This window comes from Gossypium raimondii, chromosome 5 (assembly GCF_025698545.1).
Source record: "Gossypium raimondii isolate GPD5lz chromosome 5, ASM2569854v1, whole genome shotgun sequence".
In the NCBI taxonomy this organism is placed as follows: Eukaryota; Viridiplantae; Streptophyta; class Magnoliopsida; order Malvales; family Malvaceae; genus Gossypium; species Gossypium raimondii.
The window spans coordinates 55274354-55289209 of record NC_068569.1 but is presented as its reverse complement, the minus strand read 5'-3'; the positions used below and the strand labels follow the sequence as shown (position 1 = coordinate 55289209).

Genomic DNA, 14856 nt, shown 5'->3' with positions numbered 1-14856 from the left:
CTTGTCGAAATTTGGTTGTCCCTTTGGAGGAACTGCTTTCTTTGTTCCCAAAAATCATGGGTTCAATCGATTATTTGGTTTATCTGGATGCTCCTCTTGTTTTGATTTTGATTTTGTTTTATACAACTTGACAATGTTGGCAATGAAGTTAGTGTTGTTTAGCTTAATCAACAACCCTTTTGTTTATATCATCATATCCTATGAAGATCTCGACAAATCTGATTTTTTTTGGTTCTTAAATCGCTTGAATGTTGCTTTGGAGGATTTTCTCCTCATCGGTTTAGTTGTGGGCACTGATAGTTTGACCCAAAATTGTCTTCAATCCCATTTCGATCTAGTTTCAGAGTTAATGGCTTTAGGCGATAGAAAGAGACAGTCGGATCCCAACCGTGTGGCTCCTCTATTAGGGGGTTGAAAAAGAAAAAAAAATCTATGGTGGTGGTTTGGAGGTCAACGATGGTGACGCTAAAGATGGTTCTGGTGGAGATGGTGACGGCGAGATTGTTGGGATGGAGAAGAAGAAGTATAAACATATTGGGCCATTTATGCAAAAAGTAAAGATATTGGGACATTTATGAAAAAATGAAAAAGGAAGGACGAAGAAAAATAGTCACTCAACTTTGCCTCGTCTAACATGGCAAGTTAATTAATCACATTAGCTAATTTACTAGTCATGCCACCTGTCTCGTTAGGTCTATAACCAAAAATGTTAATGGGTGACTAATTTGTCACTTTTTGATAACGTTAGTGACTGATTTGTTAATTTTTTGTAAAGTTGAGTGGCTGAATTGAAACTTAGCCTCATCCAACGTGGCAAGTTAACTGGCCACGTCAGCTAGTTAACTGGCCACATCACCTGTCCCGTTAGGCCTGTAACAGAAAATGTTAATGGGTGACTATTTTGTCACTTTTTGATAACATTAGTGATTGTTTTGTTATTTTTTAAAAGTTGAATGACTGAATTGAAACCAAAGTGAATGTTTTGTCACCTATCTCAAAGTTAAGTAATTGTATGTAATTTACCCAAAAACTAATGACATGACACCCACCTCTGCATTTAATGCATGATTTCCATTACCGTGGCGTGAGTCAATTTCCTAATAAAAATCCTAATAGCACCGAAAGTGTTAAATTAATTACATTAGAATTTAAATTTATAAAATAAAAATAATTATTTTTATAATCTAATTTAATTTCTGAGCTAAATTCAGTTTTAAAATTTAATAAAATAATTAATTTCTGGAAATAACAAAAAAAATATTTTTTTTTAGGATTTTGACTTGGAATCAAACACTTTGGTTTTTCTCTTTTTACTTCTATATAATATGATAGATGAATATTTATTATTACTCTTAATCTAATCTGTGCTCTAACTTTTCCGGCTATTCTGCAGCATTGTGTTTCAGTAAGTTTTGATTTGCTAAGTTTTGAGTTTTGATTCTAACGTAGAGCGAATATGACAAAAGCGGAGGTGACAGTACTGTTGCATGTAGCCGCGGAGGTGGATATTGTAGCTGAGAAAGGGAATGAAAAGAAATATCTTCTCAACGCGAGTTGCGTTAAGGTTGGTTCCGGGAGCTCGGATGTTTATGTTAATGGAAACGACTCCGATAATGGAGTTGTAATGGAATCGGATGGCAATTGCATTGTCGAAGAAGACCACGAAGTGCCAACCGAATCTGATTCGGTTACTATTACTATGAATCAGCAGGAGGTGGATATTGTAGCTGAGAAAGAGAATGAAACGAGATATCTTCTCAATGGCGCCAACATGAGCAGCGTTAAGGTTGGCTCCGGCAGCTCGGATGTTTATGTTAACCTAGATGGGAACGACTCCGTTAATGGAGTTGTAGTGGAACCGGGAGACAATTGCATTGTCGAAGAAGACCACGAAGTGCAATCCGAATCTGATTCGGTTACTATTACTATGAATCAGCAGGAGGTGGATATTGTAGCTGAGAAACAGAATGAAACGAGATATCTTCTCAATGGCGCCAACACGAGTAGCGTTAACGTTGGCTCCGATGGCTCGGATGCTTATGCTAACCTAGATGGCAACGACTCCGTTAATGGAGTTGTAGTGGAATCGGGTGACAATTGCATTGTCGAAGAAGAACACGAAGTGAAATCCGAATCTGATTCGGTTACAATTACTATGACTCAGCAGGAGGTGGATATTGTAGCTGAGAAAGAGAATGAAACGAGATATCTTCTTATTGGCGCCAACGCGATTTGCGTTAAGGTTGGCTCCGGCAGCTCAGATGTCTATGTTAATGGAAACGACTCCGTTAATGGAGCTGTAGTGGAATCAGATGGCAATTGCATTGTCGAAGAAAACCACGAAGTGAAATCCGAATCTGATTCGGTCACTATTACTATGAATCAGCAGGAGGCGGATATAGTAGATGAGAAAGAGAATGAAACGAGATATCTTCTCAATGGCGCCAACACGAGTAGAGTTAAGGTTGGCACCGGCAGCACGGATATTTATGTTAACGTAAATGGAAGCGACTCCGTTAATGGAGTTGTTGTGGAATCGGGTGACAATTGCATTGTCGAAGAGGACCACGAAGTGAAATCCGAACCTGATTCGGTTACAATTACTATGACTCAGCAGGAGGTGGATATTGTAGCTGAGAAAGAGAATGAAACGAGATATCTTCTCATTGGCGCCAACGCGATTTGCGTTAAGGTTGGCTCCGGTAGCTTAGATGTTTATGTTAATGGAGCAGTAGTGGAATCGGATGGCAATTGCATTGTCGAAGAAGACCACGAAGTGAAATCCGAATCTGATTCGGTCACTATTACTATGAATCAGCAGGAGGCGGATATAGTAGATGAGAAAGAGAATGAAAGGATATATCTTCTCAATGGCGCCAACACGAGTAGCGTTAAGGTTGGCACCGGCAGCACGGATGTTTATGTTAACGTAAATGGAAGCGACTCCGTTAATGGAGTTGTAGTGGAATCGGGTGGCAATTGTATTATCGAAGAAGACCACAAAGTTACTATCAGTATGAATAAGCAGGAGGGGGAGAAACCTGTTGAAGAAAAGGGAGGGTATTTTGAAGAAAAATCAGGGGATGGAGATGATTGTTTGGCTAAACAAACTGTTCAGGACGCTGCTATTGTTATTGATTCCAGTGTTCTAAAGAGTGACAGTGCTTCGGATAGTTCCATAGTTATTGATTCCAGTCTTAAACAGAGTGATGGTAAAGTTGATTGTTCGGTTGAAACTGATGTTAATTCCATAGTTATTGATTCAGTTACTACGGATGATGATGCTACACATATAGAAATCAAAACCGACAGTGATTCTAGTAAGTCTTCTACCACAGTAGAAACTGATGCAAACTTCGTTGTTGGTAGTATATCGTTTGTAGTTGATGTTCAAAGTAATCAATATAATGGTAATCTGGCTGATTCGGAGATGGGTTCGCAACTGGTTGATAAGTCTTTGGACGTGGTTTCGGGTTTGAAATCGGAAACAAATGTTTGTTCTGATTCTATATCTGTTGTAGCAAGTAATTCTTCAGAGAGAACTTGTGGTGTCACGAACGGAGGAATTGAGTTTGGTAGTTTCGACGATGAGGCTGAAAGGAAAACACCGTTCAACTACATGATCAGGGTCCCGAGAAACAATGACGAAAGTTTAAAAGTAAAGATTAGACTTGCTCAAATTAAGGTTGATGAGAAAAGTCGAATTCGAGATGGGATTCGAAACGATATGCAAAGCACGAGGGTTACTTGTAAGGAATATGGCAATGATTTTAATGCTGCTGTATCTCAAGAAAGAAAGGCTCGAGACTTGCATAGGTCCAAATGTCGGGAAATAGAGTCGATGCAATCCGTGTTGGATATTGAAGATACTGATGTCAAGGTAACCTGTTTTTAGTCTTTTATGGAAGAGAATATGTGATGATTTGTTCTAATTATTTACTTTGTAAGCAGATACGAAACATGGAATGGGCAATACAACATCAAACTCTACCACTAAAGGATGAAAAGAAATTCATTCGTGATATCAAGCAATTAAAGCAAACTCGTGAAAAGCTGTCATCTACCACAAGTAGACAGGACGAAAATCAACAAGGTTTGGACCTGAAAGAGCGTCTGAAGGTATTATATATACATCTGCTTTGTTAGCTTTTGACATTCGACTTACTTATGTTTTGGTTGCTTATTCAATTCTTCTGTTTCTACAGTCTTTAAAGAAGGAAGCTGACCAATTTAAAGCCAGACTCAAAAACACTGAGGCGATCACTAAGGCAGCTAAGAGAAAATACTATGAGGAAACCGAAAAGTTAAGCGAATTGCAGTACCAGTTCAAAGCTGCAAATGACATCCAACAAGAAGCGTATGCACAGTTGCAATGTTTGAAGAAACAATCACATGAGAAGGTACTTTTAAATTCTGTAAGCTTAGAGTGAATGAACATAATCGTGTTGGACAAGTAATCCTATATGAGACCTATAGACAAACCTGCATTTTCTTTCTTGCTCTGATTGAATACATTGCTCTTCGAAACTGATAAACTAAGTAAAAGTACGCTACTCTTGTTTGAATGTTGCAGAGCAAACACTTTTGGCAGTACAAGGATGATTTAAATAAAGCGAATGAGTTGGCTTCGAAAGGGGATAAAGTAGCACTCCAAAATTTTTGTATTAACCAGGTGAGGTCATGCATTTGTCTTATTTCTTCGAAATAAAAAATTTTGTACAATATTTTATCTAAACAGTTGATGGTTCAGGTGGAGAAATTTATGGACTTATGGAATAACAATGATGAATTCCGAAAAGAATACGTTAGATGCAATGAAAGGAGCACACTTTGGAGACTGAGGACATTAGATGGCCGTGCACTTGGTCCTGGTGAAGTGCCTCCTGTAATTCCTCGAGCACTAAATGGAAGAGCGGTCGTGGATCATACAATGTCCGGCTTAACTTTGGAAGATCGAACACAAGAGTTAGTGGCGGTGGCAAAAGCTGAAAAGGTACTTGCGGAAAAGGTTGTGGAGCAAAAGACGTTTATGAAATCTGTTCCTCCAGAAAGTGTTTCAACAACTGCTTCTAATGGGGATAAAATCGAAGAGGCTGAAGAAGAGAAGCCGAAGAGAACAAAGGAGGAGGAATCGGACAGGAAGGCAGAGGAATTGAGAAAGGAAGAGGAAGCGGCTAAATTAAAGGAGCAACGCCGGTTGGAGGAGATAGCTAAAGCTAAGGAATCACTAGAAAGGAAGAGGCAAAAGGCTGAGAAGGCTGAAGCTCGAGAGGCTAACCGAGCTGCGAATGAAGCTGAAAAGAAAGAAAAGGTTAACTCTCTTAAAACTATCCCTAGTTTATATTCTGTTTAGTCACTCATTCCTTAAGTATCAATATTTTGCGGTTGTTTCCTTGTTGATCAAGCAACCTTTTTCTTTCTTCAGAAACGGGAGAAGAGGGCAAAGAAGAAGGAAAACCAAAAAGCTGTCGCAACAGCCGGTGACACGGGCATTGAAGATGAAGCTGTATCTGCTTGTCCGACTTCTGAAACTCTTGCTGAAACTTCGAAAAAAACCGAAAACAAAGAGAAACCCGTGGTGGCTACTACGGAAAGGCCTCAAAAGGTATCAAAGTTTGTGAAACAAACCAAAGTAACATCTATTCCCCCTCCTATTCGAAATCGGGGTAAGCAAAAGATGCGGCCATGGATGCGGTTCATTTTAACCCTTTTTGTTATTTTGGCTTTGTTTTTTTTAGGAAATTATATCTAATTATTTGATTGTGGGCTGCAAGGGTTGGGATCTCTATAAATAGACAATTTTTTCCTTTTTTTTTTTTTTTTGAATTTTGTATTAAATTATTGTAGTATTTATTTTTATTATTTTTATAATATTTGTGGATGGAGAAGAAAGACTTTAATTATTATTGCGATTTCTTTTTCAACTCGATTATAAAAAGTTACAAAATAGTCACTTAATTATTAGTAAATTTTTTAATCATCTAATCATTATATGTTTATTTATATCAATCAAAGCTACATTTAAAAAGAAAGGATGAATACATAAGAGGTCCTCCATCTCCAACAATTATAAAGTTAGTAATAGTCTAAGTTCAAGAAAATTCGAGTTTGTAATGATTCGAGCTCAAAAATTTTGTGTTTGTGAAAGCTTGAACCTGAAGCAATCCAAGTTTGAGACCAATTTAAGCCCAAACCCATAGTGATGAGCTCATTATTCAAAACCTAAAAATCCTTGAATTTATAATTAAACATTAACAAACATTAATAATTAATATAATTATATGATAATATCTAAAATAAAACAAAATATATGTAACACCCTAAATTTGGTGACGTTATGGCTGAATATGGAGAAATTACATTAGTTTATTCAAAAAATCCAGAAATTTAAAAAACTTTAGAAGTTGTGAGTTGTGAATTCTGAAAATATTATTTTTAGCAAAATACTTACAAACTCCTTATGAAATCCGCATCGACCTTATTAATTTTATGAAAAAAAAAAACCGCTTACTTCAATACTCAGATTTGCAGCAAAAATTTTCGAGTAGCTAATTCGAGAATCGTGATTTAGGTTAGAAAAAAACGTATAATTTACTGATTGTTCATATTCTAAAACTTCCATTGTAAATTTACGTAAAATTTAAAGCCAAACTTTTCTTTAACTTAATAGAAAAGAAGTACAAAACTTAAGCCAAATAACAAAATCCAAAACCAATATCAAATCCGAAACATAGTCCAAATATCACAAATCTAGAAAACTTAGTTTTATTTTTTTTAATAAAAATAATCCCGAATGTTTAATCAATTGAGTTGTAAATGACATAATAATTAATTTCAAAATCTTACTGCAAAATAAAAATACTTTAAAAATTCTTATCTCTTAAAAACATAGGGTTCCATCAGTTATGGTGCATTAGGTGTGTTTACGAGCAATAAATAATATGTCCATGAAAACAAATACTAAAACCAAAATTTTACGTTCCAAAACAATTTAAAATTTAAATCCAAAACAAACTTATACCAAATTATGTGAACTAAGCTCCGGAGTCACCGCAAAGTCTTAAGTCTGAAGATCACCTATTAAACAAACGAGTGAGCTAGAAACCGAGTTTATGACTCAACCCACAAACAGTATTTCTACTTATAACAAACACAAATATAAAAATATAAACACAAAATTTTACTTATAATGTACAAATTACCGGAACATATATCATATCAGAATGTTATATTCCAAAACAAATACCAAATCAAAATGTCATATTTTTAAAAATCATATATCATAATGTGATATCATATTATAACAAATCATTAATGTTTGACTTTTCACTAATATCATATCATAATGTTTGTTTAAATTTATATAATGTTTCACTTTTCACTTCCCTTTTTTGATTATCAATGATTTATAAAAACTGGTATTTGACTTTCTTTTTTATCTTTTTCTTTCATTGTTCTTGATTTGTTTTCAGAAGAATCTGAGAACAAGAAACTAAAAGCAGCAGCAACAAGATGGATATAACCAACGATTCGCCCATCGTCGGGCTCGCAATGGAGAGCCAAGAAAATGATGGAGATGATGACTCCTGGTTCTGGTGAGGCAATGCTACGGGTCAAGTTAAGAGGCTTCGAGTATACCATCGGAAAACCGTCGTGTTGTTTGCGTTCAATGAGATTTATGGCTCCTGCGAATACACTTCTAATGACTAAATTATCATAAATTTCGTCACAATTAAAACATCAGTGATTAAAATGTAAATTTAAATAACTATAAGGGATTTAGCGAATAATATAAAGATTTAGTTCTAAATAATTCAACCTTTCAACATTCCAATATGAATGTTTTAAGGCAATTTTAATAAATAGACTATTTTAGTTCATCTAACATAGAAAGGATCGAAATTTTCAGTTTTTTTCAATAGAAGAATTAAAATGTAATTTGAAATATAGTATAAGGATTACTATGCTATTTTTATCAATAATATTTACATGTATATGATATTTTGCTTTAATTTAGATGACATAACATTTTAAAATGTATGGTTTTTAAATTTTATTTGATTAAAGATGAATAATACAATCATTCTTATTATGTGTTTAAACTTGTAATAATACCATCACATATATTCAGAAGAATTGAGAGTTATTTCTAACACTTAACTCCTTCTTTACATTTAAGAGTCCCAGAGAATTTAGTGAGTCTTCCAACAAATGTTGCAGGCTTAGCTTTAATTATATCCTTCTTTTTTAATTTCAAATGGGGAGGTGAGGGTGGCCCAGATGTTACAAAAAATGCTCCATTCATGAACCGATCTCCTTCTGATCTCCATATCCAATTCCTCCATTCTGACTCTGGTGCATAGTTCCTATGGGTTATCTATAGAAATGTATTGAACAAAAACAATTCAGTGGTATAACAATAGGTACATTCCGGTTGCATTGTGCTTACTACGATATAAAATTAATAAATGTTACCGATTAATTTGTTATATTTTCATTTACCTCTTTAGTTAGGGGGTCATCTGGAGCAATGAACCTGTTGCCTTGGCTAATAATGGTAGGATGCGTGCTACCACCAATGGCATACAATTTCCAATGAGTGTAGTCGTTGTTGACGACATGAAAGTATCCCCATCGACATCTAGGCATTCTTTGTATCAATTCCTTGCCAAAATGGTTGAATGCAAGTGTGACTTGCATATATTGATCTTTAGAATAGACATCACTTGCACCTAACAAGATCACCTGAAAGAAAAATCCAAGAATGTTTAGTTGAAAACTAGATTACAAAATGTGTACCGTGTTGAGTATTGTAAGGTAAATCTTACATGATCATGATGGGTGAAATGGCAATTTGAGATGGTGATGGCAGTGGAACCTTGTATTGCATCGATGAGCCCATCTTGACACTCAGACATGGAAATATGATCAAGCCAAATCCTTGATGATCCAAATATGGAAATCCCATCTCCATCGCCCACCGTGCGAAAACCATAATGATCTTCAGAGTCCCTAATTAGGCCACCACTACTTCTAACAACGCGATGAATGTGAATGTTATGAATTATGACATTGTGCACAAATTGAAGTGTAATGCCACATCCATATGCTATATGAACATTTGCTCCACGACCATCAATTGTCTTATGGCTTTGAACCATTAGCTCTTGTGATAATTTAATGTTCATATCATGGGCAAAAATTATCCATAATGGTCTCTTTTGAATCACAGCGTGACGTAAAGTTCCTGGTTTAGGGTTTACAACATCATCATCAGAATTATCGGTAACCAAATAGTATTCTCCCTTATTCCCTCCACGAGTTTTGTGGCCAAAACCAAGGACACACTTAGCTAGTCTTTTGCGATTCTTGGCCCAGTTCTTCTTGCATCTCCAGCACCTATCAATTGGATTGATGGCCAGGCATGGACCAGTGTACTTCCTATGTTTACCCCTCAAGGATCTTCTCGTGCTATTAGTAATAACATCCTTAAATTCTAAGGGTTGGTTGGACATAGGTTTTTCAAGAACCCTGCAACAAATTATCGACAAATTATCTAATATAATATATAATGCCTGCATTTAACATACAAATTAAGAAAGTTTCAGGAGACGGTAACTTGTTAAGGGAACTAACATTGGAATCATTGGCTTTCATCCATCTAAATAATGATATCTTTATCATTAAGCTAAAGGCGTATGATTATTACAACTCTATAAGAGTTAATGGTCCAAAATACAAATATGATAGATTGCTATTTGACAAAGACAATAATGGAAACAAGAGTAACTAAGAGTTTGGCTTAGTTAGTCCATGTAGATTTTTTTGATTTGTTACATTCAAGGGTCTATATTTCAAATTTCAATATATGTAATTTATGTTCTTTATGTTTAATGTATGACCCTTTTGTATATAAAAAAAGAGAAAAGAGAGATAAAATAGAAAGTTATAATTTACTTGTTAACGTGATAGTTCAGGTGACTGGTAACATTTTCTGGGCTCGGTTCATAAGCTGTTAGAGCAATCTTCCAGGCTTCGTCTTCACGTTGCTTCCAAAAATCATCAAATTCAGCAATATTTGCCCATAGCTTTGGAATTAAGGTGAAAAAAGAACAGAGGAAAACAACCCTTAGCTTAGTTACCTCCATTGTTGTTCTCTTTCTATATGTTTCTCCTTTTTAGGATATTTTCTTGGTTTAATTATCTAGGTGATATGGTAGGGCCTAGGTTTTAAAACTATATAAGAAGGGTTAAAACCTAAATCTCTAGTACTCTAAGTTGCCGACTTTGGTCGGCTAAAGCCTTGATTTTGATAAGCGGTGAGTTTACCTTTAAATAAGCCATCCATGTAACTGTATAGTTCTTAAATTAAAGTGCATTGAATGGTAAGCATTCTCATTACAAAATTATCAACCAAAATTTTCCCTACAAAACAAAAATAATTTTAACCCACATCTCTAATCATGGAAATCTTAGGTCGCCAATTGGCAAAACCATCAAGAATTTAACCATTTTGAGCACTAAAATCTAACTGTCATTTAAAATAGAAATGCTTTTCCTTTTTATTGTAAAGGTTGCCATGGATTGAACGAATGACAACCTACATAGGTTACTTGTAAGGAAGATGGCAATGATTTTAATGCTGCTGTATCTCAAGAACGAGAGGCTCGAGATTTGCATAGGTACAAATGTGAGGAAATAGAGTGGATGCAATCCGTGATGGATTTTGAAGATATTGATGTCAAGGTAACCTGTTTTCAGTCTTTTATGGAAGAGAATGATGTGATTATTTGTTCTAATTATATACTTTGTAAGCAGATACGAAACATGGAATGGACAATACAACACCAAACTCTACCGCTAAAGGTTGAAAAGCAATTCATTCGTGATATCAAGCAGTAAATGGAAGAGCGTTCGTGGATCATACAATGTCTGGCTTAACTTCGAAAGATCGAACACAAGAGGAAGTGGCGGTGGGAAAAGCTGAAAAGGTACTTGCGGTAAAGGTTGTGGAGCAAAAGAAGTTTATGCAATCTGCTCCTACAGAAAGAGAACAGAGAAGGAGGAATTGAGTAAGGAATAGGAAGCGGCTAAAGCTACGGAAGCACTAGAAAGGAAGAGGCGAAAGGCGGAGAAGGCCCAAGCTCGAGAGGCTAAACGAGATGCGAATGAAGCCGTCGCTAAACCACCACAAAACTCCCAGCACTGCCAACATAGGAAGAAAACCTCAACAGAGGAGACCAAGAACGCAACTGTCGAAGAAGGCTCCATCAACACTAATACCCGCCCCTGACGTCGCCGGTGGCGGGCATCTCATCTGGGGTTGACAAAAATATTAACGTCGCCTGAGAGATTCGAACTCTCGCGGGAAAATCCCATGTACTTAGCAGGCACACGCCTTAACCACTCGGCCAAAGCGACACTAGTTTATCAACTAAAATTAAGATTAAAATAACAAATAATTTTAGATGCTGTCCAAGCTAAATAGCTGAAGCTAGGTGTGGGAGGAATAGATGATCACTTAATATTCAGCTAATAATATAAAGATTTAGTTCTAATACAATAATATTATCTACCAATAATTGAGAAAAGGGCAGTCGACCTCGGGGTTGGAGGATGGGGCCGAGGTCGGGATGAGAGGTGGATGTCCAAGGTTATTTTTATGTTCTTAATGGTTTATTATGGTTTTGAAATTTTAGAATTGTGTTGGATGTTATCCTTATTTTATTGGTTTTATTTGGGTCTGAATAGTTGAAGTATTGATGTTGTTTTGGGTTATAAGTATGGTCAATTTGATGTTAGATATTGTGTTGAGGATGCATGTTGAAAAGGAAAATGTTTGAGCACGAATTTTGTCCTGTTTTTCTATATTTTTGTTGATTTGTACAAAGTTCTCGATATTCAAATTATAAGTATCGATATCTCAATGTTGGAATGATAGTGCAAGAAAATAGTAGCTTAATTTGGTATCAATACCTTTTCACGAGTATCGATACTTAAGGTAAAAATATCAATACCTATGCTTGAGTATCGATAAAATGTTCGGATTCAAGATTTGACAAAATGCTAAGTTGGTATCGTTTTTCTTGTTAATATCAATACTCATTTTACAAAATATCAATACCTTAATTTGTGTATCGATACCTATGTTGATTTCTTTGAAATTTTGCTCAATGGTCCCGAAACACGTATTAAACTGTGTTTGAGGTTGTATGATTGTTTAGCCGCGAACACATCTGTATATGTTGTAAATTTTCATGAAACCGATCCTGCTTGAAACTATGTATACACATGTGATAAAGTTTCAATAGTGATATAGCATCCTATAGCTCGAGTCCGGAGACCAGATCAGGTGAGGGGTGTTATATTAACCGTCCAGTGAGTTGAATAAAATCTTAAATTTATTCATAAAATTATAATAATTTAAGAAATTAATTTTTATTACACCTTAATTTATCATATAAATTCAGATAAAAAATTTCTAAATTTAAATATGATAACTTATTTATATGGTTTATTTTTGAGGAATTGATTACCTTTGAGATCTGAAACTAAAAATTTCACAATTATATAATTTTAATGTTTCGAAAATGGAGTAATAATCAAAACATTTCATCATCACATTCACATAATTTTCTATTTATTTTTTTAATGATATTTTTATGCATTACTCACAATCTGTGATTTTTTTCCATCATGAAGAAATTGAAAAAGTTAAAGTAAGGTTTTTAAAGTCAAGAGAGAAAGAAAAAAACCATTTTGGTTTCTAATTACAGTTATTTTGGGAAAATTATATTCACTAATATAATAAAAATAAAGGCTAATTTTGTCTTCCATCCATAATCTAAGATAATGTAACGTTATTTTGGGTTTTAATTACTGTTTAAGAATGTGAGAATGAGATAACCAAAATGTTAAAAATTTAAATATCGTAATCTCATTTAAGAATATAATATTACAAACGTGATATAAGATTCAATTAACTAAACGTTCTCAAGTGTAATTAGAGCAACTAACTACAGAATAAAAATTAGATTCCAAGTAATTACAAATAATTACACACAAATCTAATTTTTATGGCTTTTCACACTCTCATACATGATTTAAGTTTAAAATATTGTTTTTATATGGTAATAATTGTATTTTAATTTTATAGCATATATATATTTTAAAAGGGCATGTATTTTATTTTCAACATGTAATTGTATATTAGTTTGCTAATATTGTTTAAGTGATCTGAATTTTGTTATTTTTATTGATTTATTTAATGATAGTTCTTGAATTGCATAGTTGTTTTTGTTTTGATGCTAAATGTTCTGTTTAGTACAGTAATACTTCATAACCCTAATTCGAGGATAGAAACGGACTAAGGGTGTTACAAATCTTGCTTGGATTAAATAGTTAATTGAATTGCTTCCATGCATTTATAATGTATGAATAACATGTTCATGATTTTGTCTGAATGAATAAGCAACCAAGACGCATACAAATATTAGTAGAATTTTAACAATCTAAGTTAAAAGAATGCAATCAATCTAACAACAATAGAATTAAGTCTTTTTAATTAAATTGAAAGCAAAAAAAATAATTAGCAATTGTCGAAACCACTTTTTAGAAACAAAAATTTAGTATTGACTAAAAAAAATGAAAATTGGATTCGCCATCGATCTTTTATTGAGGTATGATCGGATCACCTTAAAAATAATTTTGGTCTACGAGTTTAAAAAAAAAAAGGGTTTGGGAGTCAATTACATATGAGGAAGGATTAGCACCCTTGTAACGCCCAAAATTAGTACCGAATTGATTAAATAGTATCTTAATGTCAAAAATTTGCAAAGATTTTAAAATGCGGTCCTTTTATCTTTGTATAAATCAAATTATATGCTAAGACCCTCTTATTTCGGAGAAATAATATGTCACACCCAATGAGTTAGGATATGATATTTCACGTCCTCAAAAATGAGTTTGTCCTTTAAAAAAAACTCATGCAATGAAATTTAAAAGGATATTCATTTGTTTAAGTCAGATAAAGAAATCGAAGCTCAATACGTTAGGGCACAATTTCTCAAAATCCCAAACATTGAATATTGTCTTTATTATTTTTTAGAAAAATCTTCATCTCGAGAAAACAATATGTCATATCCAATGCGTTAGGATACAACGTATCAAATTCCCGAGAATGAGCTTTTTATTTATATGTTTTGATAAAAGAATATTCTCGATTATTTAGATTCAACGAGAAAAATTAGAACCCAATACGTTAGGGCTCAATCCTCTTGAAGATCCCAAATACCAAGTATTGCGTTATCTTATGGATAAAACGATTTTAATGCTTAAATGATATCAAATGTAACCTTTTAAATGAATAAAATGTGCTGGAATGATAATGTATAACGCGAAACGATAATTCGTAAGCCAAAATATACAATAATAAACACTAATAATCAAAAGATGAATACAAACAAACATAGCAACGATAATCTCAACCTTACATTATGCAAATACCGATATCAACATCTAAAAATTAAATGAATTAATAATCAAATTTAAAAGATACACTAAAAATTGATAGCGAAAGGAGAAATCATAATAGATAAATTATACTTACAAAAGACTCAAAATAAACTATATATATATATATATATGAATTTGGAATAGATTCAAAATAGATTTTTTTTTAAAAACAAACCGTACATAAAATAATAGTATTATATAGGAAATATTATCAAAATATAATGTACAAAGCAATACATATATATTAATCTACATAAGTAGTATATGTTAATTGAAAAAAACCTTAATAATAATATATGTAACACCCTAACCCATATCCTTCTCGAATAGGGTTATAGAGCA

General features: G+C 33.8%; 2 protein-coding genes and 1 non-coding gene across 3 annotated transcripts; 1 reads left to right on the top strand and 2 right to left on the bottom strand.

Annotated features, from left to right (window-relative positions):
* Positions 1–1456: 1456 nt before the first annotated feature.
* LOC105767322 (uncharacterized) lies at positions 1457–5752 on the top strand. The gene is made up of 6 exons (XM_012586820.2): positions 1457–3880; positions 3952–4119; positions 4206–4400; positions 4574–4672; positions 4751–5311; positions 5426–5752. The coding sequence occupies exons 1-6, from the start codon at positions 1457–1459 to the stop codon at positions 5750–5752; spliced, it is 3774 nt and encodes a 1257-aa protein (XP_012442274.2).
* Positions 5753–8032: 2280 nt separating this feature from the next.
* On the bottom strand, positions 8033–10291 carry LOC105768435 (pectate lyase). The gene is made up of 4 exons (XM_012588351.2): positions 9958–10291; positions 8829–9531; positions 8503–8745; positions 8033–8377 (listed from the first exon to the last, which is right to left on the bottom strand). Exons 1-4 carry the CDS (start codon positions 10146–10148, stop codon positions 8150–8152), a joined length of 1365 nt encoding a protein of 454 aa, XP_012443805.1. The 5' UTR covers positions 10149–10291; the 3' UTR covers positions 8033–8149.
* Positions 10292–11339: 1048 nt separating this feature from the next.
* Positions 11340–11421, bottom strand: TRNAS-GCU (transfer RNA serine (anticodon GCU)). Its single transcript has one exon. It is a non-coding gene; the product is annotated as a tRNA-Ser (tRNA).
* Positions 11422–14856: the final 3435 nt, after the last annotated feature.

What these genes read in the sequence shown, in the direction of transcription:
- LOC105768435 (XM_012588351.2), bottom strand. Translation starts at nt 10,148, where the DNA reads ATGGAGGTAACTAAGCTAAGGGTTGTTTTCCTCTGTTCTTTTTTCACC. An exon ending in ATTTCACCCATCATGATCAT is followed by an intron (nt 8,746 to 8,828) that starts GTAAGATTTACC and finishes TTTTTCTTTCAG; the next exon opens with GTGATCTTGTTAGGTGCAAG. An exon ending in ATGACCCCCTAACTAAAGAG is followed by an intron (nt 8,378 to 8,502) that starts GTAAATGAAAAT and finishes ACATTTCTATAG; the next exon opens with ATAACCCATAGGAACTATGC.
- LOC105767322 (XM_012586820.2), top strand. Translation starts at nt 1,457, where the DNA reads ATGACAAAAGCGGAGGTGACAGTACTGTTGCATGTAGCCGCGGAGGTG. An exon ending in TTGAAGATACTGATGTCAAG is followed by an intron (nt 3,881 to 3,951) that starts GTAACCTGTTTT and finishes CTTTGTAAGCAG; the next exon opens with ATACGAAACATGGAATGGGC. An exon ending in AGAAACAATCACATGAGAAG is followed by an intron (nt 4,401 to 4,573) that starts GTACTTTTAAAT and finishes TGAATGTTGCAG; the next exon opens with AGCAAACACTTTTGGCAGTA.